Genomic DNA, 21,840 nt, shown 5'->3' on the forward strand with positions numbered 1-21,840 from the left:
TTCAGAGATGTTAAAATGTGTGGGAAAATGTGTGAAATAGTTGAGACAGGGTGGATTGAGATGCTAGGTGGGAAAATAAAGCTGCTTCTCATTTTGATGACTGCCACATCATGGTTTTAGTTAGAAAATGGGAAATCTGTCATCTCTGCTAAAAATGGCTTATTTTATGATTGATAGAAGATGTTCTTGTAACCGTTGCTAATGTGACTTTCGTGATTTAATGGATCGTTTGATAATGTGTTTATGCCCCGGAGTGATCTTTTCTACAGCTACTAATTCCTGCACAGGTATTTTTAGGCCCTCAAATCCAAACGAGCATTTGGGAGTCTCTTCCTCCGACTCCCTGCTTACTGAAATAATGACTGTCGTTCTGCACAGATGCCACAGTTGGAGGAGAAACTCGAGCTTGAACTGAAGGATGACGCCAGAGTCATCGCTTGCCGGTTCCCTTTCCCTCGCTGGACCCCAGACCACGTCACCGGGGAGGGGGTAGACACCGTGTGGGCCTACGACCTGAGCACGCTGCGAGGCAGGAGGCCCTGAAGACGTTTCCGGCCGGTCATTCAAGTGTAGACTTTATGGAGAGTGGTTTCCCAAGTGATGGTGGTCTTCGGTTTTATAGAGATCTACAGCTGTGTCGTCAGCAAAGAGTCTGTTTTTCTTCACTATGGAATGAAAATCTATTACTTTCCTTAACTTTTGGAAAACAAACAGAAGTTAAGAACAGCGGGTAGATTTAAAGTCCCTTTTCGTGGCATATTCAATAAAGTGGTCTTCCTTCCCATGCGCTCTGATGTATGAAAATATGACCAAGGGATGGTCAACGTTGATGGGCAGGAGAGATGTGAACAGCTCTTCACGCTACAAGAAGTATGATTTAATGCCAGAGATGAACAGAAACACTTTTTAAAGAGGCTGTGCAGTAGGAAATGTTTGCAGTTTCATCTAACTTTATTCATACATAAGATTTGTCTTTCTTTTTTTCTGTACTTCATGGCAACGTTTTCTAAAGGACTCAGGCGCTCCTATTTTATAACATTGATTAGGAATAATTTGTTGTGAGGCCAGCGCTTTACTGTATTTTCTTGGATCTGAGGTGTCTATACGTGTGCGTGTAAACGTGTGGATAGACACACACATTTGACCGTTTCTGAAGTTGTGACGTACCTTCCGGCCGATGGTGTTTTGTGTCTATGATCGGCAGCATTGCACATCACGACGTAGCTGTAGCCACCACGGATGGAATGTCAGATGTGATGCGAGGTGCTCAGAGGAGATGCAGGACGTTCTGGAGTTATAGGTAATAACATAAGCCGTCATGAGCTTGGGCGCAGCCAGACCTGGGATCACATCCCTGCTCGGCCACCAGCCTTGCCCCAGTGGCTTGACCTCCTGGAGCCTCGCTTTCCCGAGTGTCCCCAGCCTCTGTTGGGATAATGATACACCGAACAGGGGACTCTTTTTTTGTAAAACTCACGACGCAGAGTCTTTGGTCGTATCATTTTAGATACTAAAGAAGTCACAGATTATTTCTGCTAGTCGCATCTTTATTTTATGAAAGTAGCCATGCATTTAATATTCTCGTTTAGGAGAAGAGACCTGACTGATTTAGATAAAGACAAGTTACGGAAAACCTTTGAATGTGAATAGATAGGCTTCATGTATCTGAAACGTTAATCTATTAAATGGTGGCTCTAATAATCCCTGTGTATCACAGAAAAGGATTGAGCTCCCGATCGTACACCTGTAACCTAAATACCAAACTGTGTCTTCATGGAGGTTTGATAAAATGAGATGGTTGGTATTTTTAACTAAACTCACGAAAATACGATCGGCTTGAGAATTTTCATTTAAATGAAAAGCAACTGGGGACCCGTTCGTTCATTCGGCGAATGCTTGTTGTCTGCTGTGTAATAGGCCTGTGCGATTCAATGGTGAGCAGACATGAAGGACCCCTAATCTTAGGGAAACGTGTATTCCGGAAGACAGAGACAAATACGGGCGTGGATGTAAGTGTGTGTGTGAAGCTCTCTGAAAGAGGTAAACAGTGTGACAGTCACGGGCACTTGGCAGATTTTTGGCTGCCACTGTCCATCCCTTCCCAGTAGCCCCCGATTTCTTTCCGAAGAGCGAATTCCCTACGACGGCGTGCAGTTTGGTGTCTGTCCCTGCCTGTCACCCCAGCCAGCTCTGTAAGTGGGCGAGGCACGCCTGGAGAGGGACCCATCGTGGCTCCTGGCCAGGCAGGTGTGACGGGCAGAGGTAGGGTTTTGTGGAACCTTGGGTGTGTTCAGTAATTTTCTAGACATGCTCCTGGCAGACTTGTGGAGGCATCAGGCTGTCTGCAAAGGCATATATAACTTGCCTTTTTGAGGTTTCTGGTTTAGTTTCCCAAAGATTCAACGGCCCCTGGTGTTGCAACCTCAGAATAAAATGGACCATTTCACGGAAGTGTTGGCATTCATGGAGTTTGTAAGCTCTCTAATGGATTGATTGATTGATTTTTAAAAAATATTTATTCTTTTTTTGAGAGAGAGCGAGTGAGCACACAAGCAGGGGAGGGGCAGAGAGAGGGAGACAGAGAATCTGCAGCGGGCTCCAAGCTGTCAGCACCGAGCCTGATGCGGGACTTGAACTCCCGAACCACAAGATCATGACCTGAGCCGAAGTCTGACGCTTAACAGACTGAGCCACCCAGGCACCCCTAATGGATTTTTTTAAATTTTGCATTTGAATAACCTGGAAGTGAACTATAAGAATTTTCTTACAGGGGTTATTGTGGCTTCTCTGACTGGCTGGTTTGAGTTTTTATTGGTCCCCGGATTCAGGGTCTGAAATTTGCGCACAACACAAGGCAGGGAGCGAGACCTGTTACGTTTGATGTCGAAAGTAGGATTCACAGACGTCTGACCGATTGAAATCAGGGATGAGTGCTAGCTTGAGAAAATTTAAAGTTAAAACAACAACAACCAAACAAGAATAGAAATAGAGCTTAGGGGTGACGTAGCCTAACGAGCCATTGGGACCGACCTGGAGGTTCCATTGACACACGGTCAGGGACTTGAGCCCATTCCCATCTGAGAGCATCTTTCTCCCAAAGCATGGCCCCAGAGCTACAACCCTTGCCTTTCCCAGCCCTGCCAGATGGGCTCCGCCAGACCCCTCAGCCAGTTCCGGCGTTCAGACCCCCTGAAATGAGCTTAGCTCCACCAAGAGTATGGGAAACCGAGTTTGAAAGACCGAGACCCTTCTAGAAGCACCGTGTCCACCGTTGCTGAGAGATGGTGTACACCATGACAGGTTACAGCCAGACAGAAAAAATGAAGGTTGCTGACATTTAAACCACGCGGCAGGATGCTATGCCTCTGCCAGAGTACTTTCCCTGATGGCCAAAGGCATAAAAGAAATAGCTGTTCTCAAACGCAGGAGTCCTCTGAACTTGCGCTGTAACCTGTATTTCCTAGATCATCTGGAGTCCCCTGGGCCGCGGGGGAGCGTTTCTCACCTGGCCCGGGGAACCGAAGTCTGCGCGTCTCTGACCCGGGCCACCTGTCGGGGAGCAGAGGATGCCGGCAGGCCGGCCGAAGGGACGCAGACACCGCTCGCTGGGATCCCCCAGCCGTCTCTCCTCTTTCTTGGGAACAGAGCCCCCCCCAGTGCTTTGGGCATCAGGGTGGGCGGTGGGCGGTGGGCCACGGGCAGGTGATTCAGCTCCGGCCAGCGAGGCGTGAAGGGGCATCTGCTGGGAGCTTAGGGAAAGGTTTCGTTGCTAACGGAAGGCGCTTGAGGCGAGCGTGGCCTTCCGGGCCTCGGACGGGCTGTATGGAGCCCTGACACCTGCAGTTCTGACGGCTGTGTTACAGCCACCAGGGGAAAGTGAAGTTGAAAGCGGGGGTGCTGAGGCCGGCCGAGCAGAGAGATGGACAGACTCCTGGTGTTTGCTGACTTGCCGAGCTGACCTGGAGCCTCCGACTGCAGGATGTCTTTTTTTTGTTTAATTTTTTTTTTTTTGACGTTTATTTATTCTTGAGAGAGGGGGAAAGAGACAGAGCACAAGCAGGGGAGGGGCAGAGAGAGAGAGGGAGACACAGAATCGGAAGCAGGCTCCAGGCTCTGAGCTGTCAGCACAGAGCCCGATGCGGGTCTTGAACCCACGAACTGTGAGATCGTGACCTGAGCCAAAGTCAGACACTTAACTGACTGAGCCGCCCAGGCACCCACCGCACCCCCCCCCCCCCCCCCCCGGCCCTGACTTCAGGACATCTTAAGGGAAGTGACAAACCCACATTGCTGCTGTCCTGCGGGGGTGGCAGTATTCGGGCTGTGTGGCCATCTGGTGGGGACAGGAGGGTGTGAGGCTGAACGGGGGTGAGGAGGAAGCCCCAGGGTGTGGAGTGAGGGCACAGCCAGAGGGGCGCCTGGGGAGCTGTACCAGGTCAGAAGGGCTCTGAACTTAGACCCAGCATTCACAGTCGACAGGAGTCTTCCCAGGTGGGCATCCTGTTCTTGGGGACGTGGGCAGGGCTGAGTAACAGCAGAGCCTCAGCCACACCCCTGCATGCGGGGGGCTCCGTAGGGGGAAAGATGATTCCTCAAGATTAGTAAGGACTTAGAGAAGGGAGGGGAAGGAAACACCTCAGACTGCCCTCTTGGCAGGTGGGGTTGTCCAGTGAAGGAGCTGCGGTGTGGACGGCACGTGTGTGTCCTTGGGTTGAGATCCTGACCCCCCAGTGCGATGGTTGAGGGAGGGGGTCTCTGGAGATGCTTCGGTCCTGAGAGTGGAGCCCTCACGAGTGGGGCTGGCGCCCGGGTTTGGTGGCCTCAGTGAGCTCGGGAAGACAGCCGGCCGTGAACCAGGAGGCGGCTTCTCGCCAGACGCCGAATCTGTGGGTCCTTGATCTCAGACGTCTTAGCCTCCACAACTGAGACGAAGAAATGCTTATTGTTTAAGCTCCCTGGTCTGGGTGATGGTGCGGCAGCCGGAGCTGGTGAGAGAAAGGCTGGCCCCGAGAAGAGCCCCACCCCGCACTGTCCAGTCTTGTCACCACTCCAGCCATCACTTCCTTGACCTGGAAAGGAAGGGAGCCAGGATTGAAGAGGCCTCCCTCCGGTGCCAGCTTGAAGGAGCGGGAAACCTTCCCCCCGACATGATGGTCAGGGTCGGTTGGCCGAGTCCTGAAGTTCCACAGAGGCCCTCTCTGGATGGCCGTCGGGGGGTATGGTTGGCACCATCTCGAGGGCAGGTTTCCCTGTGAGGGGTCTCTTCTGTGCCTCTCCCTCCTGGCTCTCTCGGAGGATGCTTCTGGCACGGTTTGTCCCTAAACTGACGTGGAAGATGAAACAAAACTAGCGGGAGAGGAACAGAAGCCGCGTTGACAAGCAGAAATGAAGTCTAGGTGGCAGAGGGTCTTGGAAACCTCTCCTACGAGGCGCAGTTAAACAGGCTGTGGATGTTTGCCCGGGATGAGAGGAGGTTTAGAGGACACAGAACGGACCTTTCTGGTGTTCGAAGGCTTGCCAAGCGGCAGAAGAAAGGAAAAGTGGTCGTGGACGTGACCGTGTGTCGGCAGTTTCCATGTGCTGGAAATAACCCCGTTCGCATCCGTAGGGCGGAGGCATGAGCTCGTTTCTTTTCTCTCAACCAGAGGGAGTTGTGGTCAGCTTGCTCAGTCACACCCGGACACGGGAGCACAGAGTCTTATGTTCTAACTGGCTCTGAGATACCAACTTGGGTCACACTGGGCTGGCGCCGAAGGGACGGGAGGCTGCGGCTCAGTCCCCGGTACAGTTTGGGTAAAGTTGTTTCAGGTTAGGATGTGTTGCCTCTGGACACAGTGAGTTTCTTGTCACTGGAGATAGCGGAGCAGAGGGCTGGACAGCCACTTGGTGGAGATATTGTAGAAGGGATCCATCCACAAGCAGGTGTGGAGTCTTGAAATGGCCTAAAACGACCGCGAGTTTTCCAGTCTTAGCAGTCTTGCCAGAACCTTCCCGGCCGAACACAGTGGGTCTGTGAGGCATCAGAGTGGCCTTTGAGCAGCGACGTTGCACATGCTTCCCGATTCAACTTAGCCTCCCCCAGCTCCAGGCCACGGGCGGCTTTTTACTCTGGTATACGAAATGGAAGTAGTCGAAATTTTGAAATCTCGGAGAAGCTGATGAATGACAATAGGCTTTATCAGAACCCCAGCAGAGAGAGCTGACGCTCAGAGAAGGTTGGAATCTGTTCGACCCCAGAGAGCTTAGCCCCAGAGAGCGCACTTGGGTCTCCCATGTTCTTCTTTCTTTTTTTTTTTTTTAAAAGTTCTTAACATTTATTCATTTTTGAGAGATGGAGGGAGACAGAGCGTGAGTAGGGGAGGAGCAGAGAGAGAGAGAGAGAGAGGGAGACACAGGATCTGAAGCAGGCTCCAGGCTCTGAACTGTCAGCACGGAGCCTGATGCGGGGCTGGAACCCACGGACAGGGAGCTCATGACCTGAGCTGAAGTCGGACGCATAACCAGCTGCACTACCCAGGCACCTCCCCACTTTTGTAAAACATTTATTTATTTATTTAAATAAAAAAATATTTTTTAATGTTTTATTTAACCTTGAGACAGAGAGAGAGAGAGAGAGAGCGAGCAAGCATGAGTCGGGGAGGGGCAGAGTGAGAGGGACATAGAATCCGAAGCAGGCTCCAGGCTCCGAGCTGTCAGCGCAGAGCCCAACGGAGGGCTCGAGGTCACAAGCTGTAAGATCATGGCCTGAGCCAAAGTCGGCCACTCAACTGACTGAGCCACCCAGGCACCCCCAAAATTTATTTATTTTGAGAGAGTGCAAGCGTGTGCACATGAATGGGGGAAGAGCACAGAGCGGGAGAGGGGGAGAGAGAGGCTCCAGGCAGCCTCCTTGCTCAGCGCGTAGCCCGATGCAGGGCTTGAGCCGTGAGATCCTGACCTGAGTTGAAGTCAAGAGTCAGATGCTCGACCGACCGAGCCACCCAGGTGCCCCATGTGTTTCCAAGTTCTGATGAGAGCCAGGAGACTGTTCTTGAAGCCCCTGGGACAAGTCCGTCACTAATGATGCCTCACTGCCTTCTGAGTGACGCCGTCTTACCCATCACCTTGTCAAGGGAGCAGCCTCACAAGGTTCTCTGACCCCTCTCCAACTGATTGGAGCCAACGTCAGGCCACAGAAATGAGATGAGCTATTCTGATTCCATGCTGAGAATTTAAATTGGGGAATAGAAAGACTGGGGATGTTCAGGGGGAGGCTGAGGGCATGAAGCTGAGGCCAGGGGAGTTTGGAGGGCTGTGACAGACGAGAGGGTAACGGGTTTCTCTGGGTCAAGGGCCCAGTCCAGGGAGCCGGCCGCAGGCCCGCCCGCCCACCACCAGAGGGCCCAAGAACCGGGCCGGGTGGAACCCCCGCTGCCCCTCACATCTTAGCCCCCCTCAAAGGGTTCAGTTGAGTGTCGTGTTTCCTGAAGAACTCCATTTTTCTTTTAACTTTTTAAAAATGTTTTTATTTATTTTTGAGAGAGACAGAGGCAGAATGTGAGTGGGTTAGGGGCAGAGAGAGACGGAAACACAGAAGCAGAAGCAGGCTCCAGGCCCCAAGCTGTCAGCACCGAGCCTGACGTGGGGCTCGAACTCACGAACTGCGAGATCATGACCTGAGCCAAAGTCGGACGCTCAACCGACTGAGCCACCCAGGCGCCCCAGTGAAGAACTCCATTTATGTAATAGGCTATTTTATGATGAACGAAATAGTACTTGTGACGACAGGTGTTAAACACAAGGAGCTTGGTACCCCCAAAGGTGATGCAGGCCATCTATTTCAAATAGAAAAGTGGGTATTTACATAAATGTAAGAAATCTCCCCTCTGAATAACACAATCAAGTTTCTGCACTCAAATAGAAAACTTGAGTCCTCTGGCGTCCTCTCAGGCAGAGTGAAGCGTTCCTGTAATTGTGACACGTTGTGGTTATATTGGAATCGGCACACTTGTGACCCAATGGGCCGCTGCAAATTGAACATGAACAAAGAAATCATATAACTTTTATAGGTAAGGGGAATCAGGTCTTACTTTTTCTAATTTAATGTTACGGTGTGAATGTTACCTGAGGAGGGCTGATCAAACAATAGCTCATTGATCACGAGGTTTGAGTCAAGGATGGGAAGGAGGAATCGAGTGCATTTTCTCCTCTGGAATACGGTGGGGTGAAACATCGGGCAGCGAAATTATTCTTTATGAGAATTGGTCCAAATGCCAGAAAAATTCACAAAACTCCACGTATGTCCCGGACTTGCTGGGGACGTTTGAGTGGCGCGGTCTTACGGGGTTTGCCAGGCAGTGTTGTTCGTGGGGAACGTGACAGCTACAGAGACAGGGTGTCACAAGGCATTAGGTTCCTGCTGGTGCACATGGCGAGCGGCCAGCACATCCTGGAGGGGGCCAAAGCCTCTGCTATTCCAGAGACCGTCTCTTCTCGCTCGCTCCCTGACATTTACGTGTCCCGGGCACCTGTGCTTTATCACTTCATCCCATGGCCTCTTTTCCACATGTCTGCTAATCTCTGATTTAAGAGTTACATATTGCCATTTTCAAGGGCATTTGCATTTTATTAAGGAGTGATTCAATAGGAATTTGAATGTTCAGGGAGGCCGAAAGATGGGATTTGCAATGGTTCCTTGTTTCCACCTGCTCTTACCCCAGTCCAAACTACCAAACTACCAAACTGACATGATCATGGCAGCTCAGAAAGGCAGACTACGGTCACTGAAAGTTTCTCTTGACCTGGAAATGTTAATTATGAATAGAAATTCATAGTCCAGAAACAATGATAACAAGGATAGCTCTCAAGTGTTGACTGTCTACCAAGTCATATGTCTTTTAGATACATTATTTTAATTTTTTTTTAAGTTTATTTATTTTGAGAGAGAGAGAGAGCAGGAAGGGGCAGAGAAAGGGAGAGACAGAGTCCCAAGCAGACTTTGCGCTGAGAGACACGGGACTTGAACTCGCGAACCGTGAGATCATGACCTGAACTGAGATCAAGAGTCGGACACTTAACTGAACTGACTGAGCCACCCAAGCGCCCCCTAGATACATTATTTTTAATTCTCATACTAACTACAGTGTAGATATGATATTTCCCAGGGGTGATCTGAGGCATTTAGAGAGTAATTCGTTTGCTAAGGCCCACGGACCCATTGCCAGGTAGTGGAGCTGGTATTCACACCCAGGCCTGTCTGGCACTAACACCTGTGTGATTTCCCCTTTGTGTCTGCCTGGCCAGGGCGTGGGGATGACCCTACTGCTCCAGAATCGATCCCGTCTACCCAGAAGCTTAGATATCAGCAACGTTTGAGTAACTCTGAGGCTTGGGCCCCACGTGTCTTTGAATCAGAATACATCGTGTTTTTGGTAGGCACAAGGGTGGTCTTTGAGTCAGAAGCATAAGCCCGTGAGAAGAATAAGGCAGCCAGTTTTTCAGAATTGTGTCCGCACTCAGAAATAGGCAGAGGGAGTAATGAGTTCTACGCAGAGCTGACTTACCACCTGCCTTTTAGGTCCACCTCCCAAAAATGGGTGCGTGCAGACGCATCATCTGTCTGTGTTAGACAGTAAATGACTTGCAGAAGCACACGTCTCCATCGGCCTCTGGGACGGCCATAACGACGTGGCACAGCCTCGTCATTGAGACCACAGACACGCACTTCTCATAGCTCTGGAGACTGGAAGTCCCGCTGCGGTCACGTTCCGAGATACCGGGGATTAGCATTTCCGTAGATGAGTTTTGAGGGGGACACGATTCAGTGCGTAAGAGATCCCACCAAGTTGATTACAGCCTCACTTTCACAAGCAAGTAATTGGACGCAGCCTAAGCGTGCGTCAGTCGAGACTGGCCGGGCAGCCGTGAGAAAAGCCTGTGGCAGAGTGACAGGTACCAGGGCACGTGGCATTTCCAGTAGAGGCTCCTGTGCTGTGACACGCATTCTGCAACAACACGCACCGAGCGTAGCCGGTCTGGCGGAAAAAGCTGGGTTAATGGCAGACCACTCAGAACGGTTGCCACCTTGAAATCAGGGCATTCAGGAGACAATCAGTATCTGGGGAGAGAACTGGGCAGTGCAGGCAGGCAGCTCAGTGGCACCGGAGACTGCCCGAGGGGGTGATAATTTTACGTATTTATTTATTTATTTAACCTTTTTATTTTTATTTTGATTTTTTTAAATATGAAATTTATTGTCAAATTGGTTTCCATACAACACCCAGTGGGGGATGGTAATTTTAGAAATCAGCCCGGGAGTGCTGATTTGGGGGAACGACACGGTGCGCATGAGCACTGGAGGGCTTGCACTGCGCTGCACGCCCAGGACCGCGAAAGGCCGGGGGGCCCCTTCTCTGGGGAGGGGCAGGCCCTCTTACTAACGTTTTCTAAAAATCCCACTGATGGGGCTCCACGTTGAGAGGCGCGCTTCCCTTCCTGCTGAAGCTTCCAGTTCTACTCATAATGCAAAGCTAGGCTCCCCTTGCAGAAATAACTACATAGAAACCAACGAAACTTCCAGGTTATTCTGACATCATCCCCTCTGCAGCGGTGGTATGGGAGTTAATTGGTGTTACGGTGGTAGGTGCTGTAGCAGAGTAGAGTGTTGACAGGTGTAAAAAACCAGGGGCAGGACAGCGTGATGTTTGCTTTTACTTTTGTAAAAAGGGGGCATTCGCATGCTTACCCGCGTGTGCCCCCCTTCCCCGACTCTCCCACACATACCCTGCCAGAAAGAATCCATGAGTACACGAGAACCTGGTAATAGCTTTTGCCTCCGGGGAGGATGGGTGGGGTTTGGGATCTGAGGTGAGAAAAGGCCCCTTTTGTTATATTTTAAAATACTTTTTTTGGGGGGGGGTGCGTGGGTGGCTCAGTCGGTTAAGCGACCGACTTCAGCTCAGGTCGTGATCTCACAGTTCGTGGTTCAAGCCCCACATCGGGCTCGCTGCTGTCAGCGCAAAGCCCGCTTCAGATCCTCTGTCCCCCTCTCTTTCTGCACCTCCCCTGCTTGTGCTCTCTCTCAAAAAAAAAAAAAAAAAAATTTAAAAAACTTAGAACTGGTTGTGCCCAATACCAAATTGTGATCGCAAGTTAAAAGCCAAGCAAGACACATTCTTCTCTGCTTTTTGTAGTGTGTAAAAAGGGACACACTGGGTAGACTAGCAAGTGACATAACAGCTCGGAGCGGAACCTTCAGGTTATTGATTCTGAATAACCCTCAACTCCTGCCTGAAACATTTTGGTTTTTTATGGCGCCTCTGCGTGGGGGCTTCTGGGGAATGTCAGTTCACTCCCAACTCTTACAGCAGCTCATTTTACCTTCGGACGCCGTGTTAGCAATGCCTTCTGTATACCCACCTGGCTGAAAGCTGGCTCCCTAGCACTTTCCACCCACTGGCCCTAATTTTACCTCCTGGGGACCACCCTGCACAAATCTAATGCTTCCTTTGTGGGAAATCCAAAAACCCAAAGATTTGGAGGACCCTCTCCTATTCCCACTGAATCTTTCATTCTTGTGTTTCTTCAGAAAAACCAACCCTCCCTAGCCTGGTAACTCTCCTCTTAACAGAAGCTAGGTTTTAAATTTTCCCTTCCTTCCTTCCTTTTTAATTTTTTTATTTATTTTTGAGAGAGACAGACACACAGAGAGAAAGAACACGAGCAGGGGAGGAGCAGAGAGAGAGCGAGACACAGAATCCAAAGCAGGTTCCAGGCACAGAGCCCAATGTGGGTCTCGAACTGATGAACCATGAGATCACGACCTGAGCTGAAGTCGGCCGCTCAACTGACTGAGCCACCCAGGTGCCCCTTAAATTATCTTCCTGAAGTGTGGGTCCTGGAGCCAGACGCGGAGCCAGGGGTGGCCCGGCCAGCGCAGAGGGGAATGGATGACCCCCTTCCTTGCTCTGAACTAGTCTTCAGACTGATGCCTGATACTCGATGCGCGTGGAGTTTTTACTTATGCTTCTGATAAGTTGTCTGTCACACACAATCTTCTTATATAAACCATGTCAGTGGAGTTTTGGGGGTTTTTTTTGGACCCAAGTGCATTTTATGTTTTTGAAGCAAGTGAAAAAATGAACTGTTTTCCTTTTTGTAAGTTTTGTCACGTTAGGTTTGTCCCACTGCTGCAGGTTTTTAAGGGATTTTGGACACTAATTCAATCATCCAATTATTTACTTGTCCCTGTGTACCTTATGCCGCACACAACGTTAATAACCATGAAATTAGTGCTCTCATCTACATTATTTGAAAGAAACAGCCACAAATTTTGAATGAGACAGAGCCCTAGGACCTCCCCGTCCTATAAACTGTACCAGCGCTCGCAGAAGGTGGCTGTTCATTAATTTATGCTCTACTCAGTGATGCCCTCGCTCTGACTGTTAGGACATGTAGATGAGTGTGGTCTAGGATGGGTTTCATCACTGTGTGTCCAGCCTGGAGGATGATGCCTGCATGTCTTAGGCAGTCAATAAATATTTATTGAATAAATGTGTAAGTGAAGGACGTCAGGGGAGAGTGGACACACATCTTACTGAAGTCCAGCTACATTATCTTTTCCCTTTATTTCGACCTGGTGGCATTGGTGTACTACTAGTTAAAAAAGAAAATCACCAGAATTCATTCCTGGCAATCCATACTGTCTCCTGGAGTCTCTACGGGTTGTTTTTTTTTTTTTGGACTCCTATGTTATTATTTGCCTTCCCACATTTTCTTTTTCGTTCCTTTTTAAAAAAAATTTTTTTTAATGTTTATTTATTTTTGAGACAGAGACAGAGCATGAATGGGGGAGGGTCAGAGAGAGAGGGAGACACAGAATCCGAAACAGACTCCAGGCTCTGAGCGGTCAGCACAGAGCCCGACGCGGGGCTCGAACTCACGGACATGAGATCATGACCTGAGCTGAAGTCGGAGGCTTAACCGACTGAGCCACCCAGGTGCCCCTCTTTTTCGTTCCTTTTTAAAAAAACTTTAATGTTTTATTTATATTAGGGAGAGAGAGAGAGAGAGACCATGAGACCATGAGTGGGGGGTGGGGGGAGGTGTGGGCTCAGAGAGAGAGGAAGACATAGAATCCGAAGCAGGCTCCAGGCTCTGAGCCATCAGCACAGAGCCCGATGCGGGGCTCCAACCCACGAACCGCGAGATCATGACCTGAGCTGAAGACAGATGCCCAACTGACTGAGCCACCCGGGCACCCTTCTTTTTCTTTCTTAAAAAAATTTATTGAGGTATAATAGATCCCCTGCCCCCCCCAAAAAACCAAACCTCACCAAAAGCTGCACATGTTTATTTAATGTATACAATTTGATGAGTTTGGACATACAAACCCATGAAACCATCACCACAACCAAGGTAATAAACATATCCGTCATCTCCAGAAGTTTCCTCCTGCTCTTTTGTTTTTTCGTTGATGCTGTCTTGGTGGTAAGAACACTGACCGTGAGATTTTGAAGAGTACGACACTGAATTGCTAATTCCAGGCGCTGTAATGAGCGGCAGATCTCTCGAATTTATTCACCCCACATAACTGAAACTTCAGACCCCCAAGGAGCAGCTCCCCAGTTCCCCCCTCCCTCAGCACTTGGTGACCTCCATTCTATTCTCCGCTTCTAGGAGCTTGACTGTTTTGGAGTCCTGTGGTGTTTGGCCTTCTGTGGCTGGTTTACTTCCCTCCGCAGAGTGTTGTCCGGGTCTAGCCGCGTGTGACTTCCTCTCTGTAGGGCCCGCTCTTTTCCGAGGTTAACTAACGCCCAGCCTGTGGGTCTGTTGTGCCCAGATCTTCCTCCCCTTCTAAGACTTCACTAATATTCGCGGACCACCCTGGATCTCTGGCACTTCTGTCCTACACAATCTCTCCAACATCCCCAGTAAGTGATTTGGCTGTCTCATGTACACGACTTCTCAGTTTTCTGGAGTTTTCAGTCGGTTGAGTGCCCGACTCTTGATTTTGGCTCAGGTCATGATCTCAGGGTTCATGGGTTCAAGCCCCATGTTGTGCTCTGAGCTGACAGCACGGAGCCTACTTGGGATTCTCTCTCCCACTCTCTTTGCCCCTCCCCGGCTTTCATGCACTCACTCACTCTCTCTCAAAATAAATAAGTAAACATTTTTAAAAATTTGTGTTCACAAAAGAAAGCCTGCATGCCAATGTTTATAGTGACTTTACTCATAATCATCAAAACGTGGAAAAAAATCCAAATGTTTTTCTATTGGTGAATGATAAAGTCGGGGCGTTCATACAGTGGAGCCTATTTGGTTCTAACATGAATTCATTTAGAGCAGTTAACTGACAGAGCTCTCTCTCTCTGTAGATAAAAAAAGCCCGAGTTAGGGGAGCCTGGGTGGCTCAGTCGGTTAAGCGTCCGACTTTGGCTTAGGTCATGATCTCACAGTTCGTGGGTTCGAGTCCCACGTTGGGCTCTGGGCTGACAGCTCAGGGCCTGGAGCCTGCTTCCGATTCTGTGTCTCCCTCTCTCTCTGCCCCTCCCCTGCTCATTCTCTCTCTCTCTCTCTCTCTCTCTCTCTCTCAAAAATAAATAATAAAGATTAAAAAAAAAAAAGCCCAAGTTAGAATACATTTTGCTTTCCTGTTTTTTTTAAACTTCCTTTTGTTTTTTTATGACTGAAATTGTAGCAATGTTAGTTTCTTCCTGAGTAAATCAGCCTAAATTTGGAATTTCTTTTTTTTAAATATATATGTATATGTATATATTTATATATATATACATGTATATATACACACACATATGTATATATTTTTAATGTTTATTTATTTTTGAGAGAGAGGGACAAACAGACCATGAGTGGTGTAAAGGGCAGAGAGAGAGGGAGACACGGAATCTGAAGCAGGCTCCAGGCTCTGAGCTGTCAGCACAGAGCCCAATGCAAGGCTTGAACTCACAAACCATGAGATCACGACGTGAGTCGAAGTTGGACCCTCAACCAACTGGGCCACCCAGGCCCCCCCTAAATTTGGAATTTCTAGTGAAAAAATTTCCTCTTAGCAGAAGCACTAATTGGGAGAACATTTCTTCCCATTCACAATTTTTCATTTTTAATGTGTCGATTAAAATCTAAGTATTTTGGGGGTGGTGGGTTCCCAAAATAGAGCAATGGATTTTACATTTACTGCACACTTCTGCTTTTATTTACAATTTATGAAGTACTTGCCATTTGATAGTCTTTTTCCCCGTCCACCAGTTCAGCTGGGCTGCTTAACTCTCTTCCTCCCTCCGACATTCACCTTCATCTTCTTTTCTGTCCCGTCTCTCTTGCACCTGGGACCCTGTGCTCTTTCTGTCCTTGATGGGGTCTTAGGCTTTTCCTTCCACAGTTTAATTTTTCTGAATACGATCTGTGATTGCAAAATTCACGCCCTAATGAAGCCTCTTGTCATTTTGTTCACATTTAACTAGGCGTCATCTTTTTTTTTTTTTTTAATGTTTTATTTTGTAGCCTATCTGCTGATGTAGCATCACTTTTGTTTCCAGTAAGTGAAAGGAAAACATTTCCACCCACTTGGTAGTTAGGCAAAGGGAAGGGAAAAAGCTTGAGTGCTCAGCGATTCTCTGAGATGAGAAAGGAACGTGATGGGTTTGCATTTGATTCTGCCTCATGGTTTGATTCACATGTCGATGTTTGGGATCTTCAGTAGTTTGGTGATTATTTGTCCAGGTTTTTTATGTGATGCCTTTTCAGACATGAATGTTGATCCTATGTAAAGAGTGTTTCCCTAAAAACAGAAGATTCTGATTTTTTTTTTCCAGGTGTGAGGAATTACTTTGCTACAGAACACAATGTGTTGTGTTGAAATGGAGATGAACAAACAAACATTTCAAATTATCCATGTGACTGTTGGTCAGAGCCCGCAGACTGCTAGCAAACGTGAAAATAATCGACTATGATGAATTCTTTCCCAGAAGCAAATGAACTATTTATTGCTTGAATTAAGACAAGAAAGGATTTTACTGTTCAATTTGTGTGTGGAGGGAAATGATGAAGGACAGTGATTTGCTAGTTACAATTTTTTAAATCCCCACAACAGGAGAAAGCTTCAGAGTTTCAGAGTGGGTTTGATGTACATATATATTTAGCCTTCTAAAAAAAGTGTATTTATTTCTTTTTGAGAGAGAGAGAGAGAGAGAGTGAGAGAGAATCCCAAGCAGGCTCCATGCTGCCAGCACAGAGACTGACACGGGGCTCAAACCCACAAGCCCTGAGATCATGACCTGAGCCAAATCAAGAGTCAAGATGCTTAACAGAGCAACCCAAGCGCTCCTGTATGTATTTCTAACAGGCAAACCTTTGTTCAGAAAAACTAATATTCTGGCCTAAAAAATAGTGTCCAAGTGTAGGCCATTTAGGTTGATGTATATTAGTACTATGTAGAAAATTCTTAAAAATGTTTACTTATTTATTTTGAGAGAGAGAGAGAGAGTGAGCGAGCGAGCATGAAAGCCGGGGAGGGGCAGAGAGGGAGAAAGAGAATCCCAAGTAGGCTCCGTGCTGTGAGCGCAGAGCCCAACGTGGGGCTTGAACCCATGAACCCTGAGATCATGACCTGAGCTGAAATCAAGAGTTGGATGCTGAGCCACCCAGGCGCCCTTATGTAGAAGTGTTTTAACATACTATTTGTAGGTGTTAATAATGGTAGAGTAGGAATGCTAGGCACTTAAAAACACTGAGGTATGATTTACGTACAGAAAAATTCACCCTTTTTGGTCTTCAGTGCTCTGAGTTTTGACAAATGCATATGGTCACATAAGTACCACACGATCAGGATAGAGAATAATCCTGCTACCACAGAATTCCCACCTGCCCCACGGTGGTCGTCAGTGCCTTGTCTGACTCCTGTTCCCTGGCAACCACTGATCTCTTTCCTGTCCCTTTAGTCTGCCCTTTTCCAGAATGTCACGTAGACAGAATCATACAGAATGTAGCCTCTTGTGTCTGGCTTCTCTCACTCAGCATAATGCATTTGAAATTCATCCCTGTTGTTTGTTCGGTGTTTATTACTCTCCCTTGCTGAGTAGGGCTCCACTGTATGAATGCCCCTGACTTTATCATTCACCAGTAGAAAAACATTTGGATTTTTTTCCCAGTTTTTGATGATGATGAGTAAAGTCACTATAAACATGGCATGTAGGCTTTCTTTTGTGAACCTGAATGTTGCCATAGTGGGTAATTCCCTGGGGGTGGGATTGCGGGCTTGTGTGTTAACTTCATAAGAGACTGCAGTATAGGACAGTTCCCATTGCTTTGTGTCCTTACTGCCTGGTTTTCTTAATTTTCTTCCCTCCATTCTAATAGGTTTGTCCTGGTTTCTTACTAGGGTTTCAATTTGCATTTTGCGAAGCATCTCTTTGTGATCTTATTGTGCCCATATATCTTCTTTGGTGCAGTGTCCAAATCTTTTGCTTGTTTTCAAAACTGTGTTGCTCGTTTACATATTACTGGGGATTTTGACAGTTCTGTATATATTTAGGATACAAATCCTTTGTCTTACCTATGTTTTGCCAGTACTTGTTCTCAGTTTGTGGCCTTTCTTTTTCATTCAGTTAAGAGCATCTTTTGCAAAGGAGACGGCTTTAATTTTGATGAAGTCCAATTAACCGTTTCTGAATTCTGCTTTGGTGACATAGCTGAGAAATCTTTCCTAAGGTCACAGAGATTTTCTCCTATGTTTACTTTTAGAAGTTTTATAGTTTTAGACTTTATATTTAAGTCTCTGGTCCATTTTAGGTTAAATTTTGTTTGTGGGGTGAAGTATAGATGAAGGTTTGTTTCTTTGCATGTGGCTGTCCAGTTGTCCCAGCAGAATTTACTGAAAAGACTTCTTTCTTTATTGAGTTACCAGTGCATCTGTATCGAAAATCATTTGACAAAATGTGTAAGAATCCACTTAAAAAAAAATGTTTATCTGTTTTTGAGAGAGCGCGAGAGACAGAGTGGGAGCGGATGAGAGGCAGAGAGAGAAGGAAACACAGAATCTGAAGGAGGCTCCGGGCTCCAGGCTGTCAGCATAGAGCCCCACGCGAGACTCGAACTCATGGACCATGAAATGGTGACCTGAGCCGAAGTTGGATGCTTAACTGACTGAGCCACCCAGGCGCCCCAGTTTTTTCTTATTAAAAAAACCTTAATTTTAGTATAGCTAACATACAGTGTTATATTAGTTTCAGATGTACAAAATAGTGATTCAACAGTTCTGTACATTACTCAGTGCTCATCACAAGTGCCCACCTCACCCACCTCCCAGCCTCCCCTCCGGTAACCATCAGTGTGCTCTCTATAGTTAAGAGTCTGTTTCTTGGTTTGTCTCTCTCTCTCTCTTTCCCTTTGCTCATTTGTTTCGTTTTTTAAAGTCCACACGTGAGTGAAATCATATGGTATTTGTCTTTCTCTGGCTGGCTTACTTCAGTTGATGGACACTTCCATCATATGGACTGCTTCCATAATTTGGCTATTATAAATAATGCTGCTATAAGCATAGGGTGCATATATGTTTTCAGACGAGTGTTTTCATATTCTTTGGGCAAATACCCAGTAGTGGAATTGCTGGATCCTATGGTAATCCTACTTCTAATTTTCTGAGGAACCTCCAGACTGTTTTTCACAGTGGCTGCACCAGTGTGCATTCCCGCCAACGGTGCATGAGGGCTCATTTTTCTCCACATCCTCAGCAGTACTCGTTGTTTCTTCTGCTTTTGGTTTCAGCCATTCTGACAGGGGTGAGGGGATAGCTCATTGTAGTTTTGGTTTGCATTCCACTGATGATGAGTGATGTTGAGCATCTTGTCCTGGGTCTGTTGGCCATCTGTAAGTATGTGAGTCTATTTCTTGACTATATATTTTATTCCATCGATCTATGTGTCTATGCTTTCTTCCATAACATACGGTCTTAAGTACTAGCTTATGATAAGTCTGAAAAGCGGATGGGGAGTCCTCCAACTTTGATCTTGTAAAAAAAGTGTTTTGGCTGTTTCATTTCCTTTGCCTTTCCATATGAATTTTAGAATCAGCTTGTCAATTTCAACAAAAAAGTCTACCGGGATTTTAAAAAGGTTTGCATTGAATCTACAGAATATATTAAATGTGTATTACATATATATATTTCTATATAAAATGATAACCACTAGAACAAATATGCCATCCTTTATAAATACCATAAGAAATTTAAAGAATGCCAAAGTGGTGTCACCACTGAGTGCTAAGCCTGTATTCATGCACGATTCTAATTAGTAGGGACTATTCTAGATGATGGGGTGCTGAGAAGAGCCTGTACTGGCTCTAAGGATTTTTTTTTCTATTTCCTTTATCTTCAAAAAATCCTTTCCTTTTGACAATTTGAGATCCTTATGAATAACTTTTTAAAGGAGTTTTGTAGGAACTGATGTCTTTTTCATTCTTACCGTTTCAAGAGAGCATTTTCAGTCTTTCTTCACCTTCTTGGAATTAGTCAGGTAGAAATGTGATTCCAACAGTAAGCTACATGTATCAGTGTCAGTCCTGCTTTCTTCACACTCACTTGTTTGGAAAATCTTTGATTCACAGTAGGAATTTTGAGTTCCCACGTGCTATGGGCCACATGGTTCAATTTGTCTGTTATAACAGGTTGTTTTCTCTCTCACCTGGCCTACCTACTCTTAAAAATGTTTGTAATGTTGGTGACATTGGGCAAGACATTTCCTTTTTCCTTTTTTTTAATCTTTTTTTAAAAACCTTTTTTAAAATTTATTTTTAAATATAATTTATTGTCTAGTTAGCTAACACAGTATATACCGTGTGCTCTTGGTTTTGGGGGTAGATTCCCGTGATTTATCATTTACACACGCTACCCAGTGCTCATCCCAACAAGGGGGCAAGACTTTTCATTTCTCACTTTCTCTTACTAAAAATATGACATGAAGATATTAGTACCTGATTTCTCGCTCCCTTTTCATGACTTGTGAGAATTCTGAGAAGCAAACTTTTCATAAGAAAGGAGTTATAAACATTATAGTTGTAATGCATTTTTAGTAAGAAATCTATTTTGGTAACAATTGATAGATTTGATGATTATAATTCCAATCCAACATAAAGAGTGCCTTCTAAAATTTATTATGTATTTGCAGTGTCAGTGCTAGAATGATGTTAAACATAATGGTTCTTTCTTTTTAAAAAAAATTATTTATTTATTTATTTATTTGTTTGTTTGTTTGTTTGTTTGTTAGAGAGAGAGAGAGAGAGAGAGGGGCAGGGAGAGAGAATCCTAAGCAGGTTCAGCACTGTCAGTGCAGACTCTGACGTGGGTCTTGAACTCATGAACCATGAGATCATGACCTGAGCTGAAATCAAGAGTCAGATGCTTAACCAGCTGACCCACCCAGGCACCCCACATGATGGACATTTTACATTCCAGTGTTTTAAGTGTTCAGCAGTCTCTCTAGTGTTTCCCCTTGCCATTTGATAAAGAATAACAGGTTGATCTTTAGATTTGTAGGTCAATTTATACCATCTGAGGTTATGAGATAATTAAGTCATATCTTTATAATTATCTTTTAAGAGTGACCCTTAATGAACATTAGATTACGGCTATTTCCTTGGTCTGATTGCAAATGTCTTTCCAGTATTACACACACATGTACACACTGTTTTTGAAAAGGACCTTGTAAAATTTTTGGTGGATCAATGGATATTAGACACCAGGTGCATTTACTGAAGAATAGTTCTCAGTAGTTGAAATATGCTAGTCTTAACAATATCTGGTACTTTATTTAAACTTAATTGATCATATACTTTGTAAAACGATAAAACATGTTCAGGAAAGGGAGAAGGTGGGGCATAATCAATGAATGGATGTGATTTACCTCCTACTGAAAAATAATCATGGCAGAATATTTTATTACAATTATCCCAATGAAAACAGTGATTTTTGATCATTTTATTAGTCATTACTCTGTAAAAATAATGTGACATATTTTTACATCAACACTATAAGATACAGAAAAGTAATGATAAGATTTTTTCTCTGTTAGGGAAAATAGATGTAACAAAGCAAAATATGATGTTTAGTGTTTAATTGCTATAACTTTTATATGCTTCTACTTAATATGTTTATTAACACATCTTTTTTTCCCCCAAGTTTTTATTTAAATTTGAGCTAGTTAACATACAGTGTGTTATTAGTTTCAGGTGTAGAGCTATAACTTTTTATACAGTATTTTGGACATAATCACATTTTCACATATCTTAGTATTTTATCTGATGCTTTTTTTGTTTAAAGAAGCTTACACTTTGTTAGAACATCGATTTTTTTTTTTTCAACCTTTTATTTAAATTCTAGCTCGTTAACACATAGTGTAATACTGGTTTCAGGAGTAGAATTTAGTGATTCGTCACTTACGTACAACACCCAGTGCTCATCCCAAGTGCCCTCCTTAATGCCTCTCCCCCATCTAGCCCATCCCCCCAACCCCCTCCATCAACCCTCAGTTCATTCTCTATAGTTAAGAGTCTCTTATGGTTTGTTTCCCTCTCTCATTTTTCCCCCTTCCTCTATGTTCGTCTGTTTTGTTTTTTAAATTTCACATTTTTTAATTCAAGTGTAAAGTTGAGTGGTTTTTTTAATATGTTCACAAAGTTGTGCAATCGTCACCAGTATCTAATGTCAGAATATTTTCCACAACCCGGAAATTACCCACTAGCAGTAACCTCCCTCCCTTACTTTCTCAGCCCTTGGAAACCATGAATCTGTTCCCTGCCTTCATCGAGTTGTCAATTCTGAAAATTTCATCTAACGGGAATCATAGAATATGT

General features: G+C 45.7%; 1 protein-coding gene across 7 annotated transcripts in view; it reads left to right on the forward strand.

Moving 5' to 3' along the window:
- The window catches only part of ATPSCKMT (ATP synthase c subunit lysine N-methyltransferase), a 334,726-nt gene that overhangs the window by 15,901 nt on the left and 296,985 nt on the right, over positions 1-21,840 (forward strand). The window contains exon 5 of one of the 7 annotated variants that reach the window (XM_042953211.1): positions 379-1,831. The exons of the other annotated variants lie outside the window; for them this stretch is intronic. Within the exon in view, the coding sequence (XP_042809145.1) occupies positions 379-543 (165 nt within the window). The 3' untranslated portion in view covers positions 544-1,831. Of the gene's footprint in view, positions 1-378; positions 1,832-21,840 lie in introns of those variants that run through there. 7 annotated transcript variants of the gene reach the window in all.

This window comes from Panthera leo, chromosome A1, assembly GCF_018350215.1.
Source record: "Panthera leo isolate Ple1 chromosome A1, P.leo_Ple1_pat1.1, whole genome shotgun sequence".
Lineage (NCBI taxonomy): Eukaryota > Metazoa > Chordata > Mammalia > Carnivora > Felidae > Panthera > Panthera leo.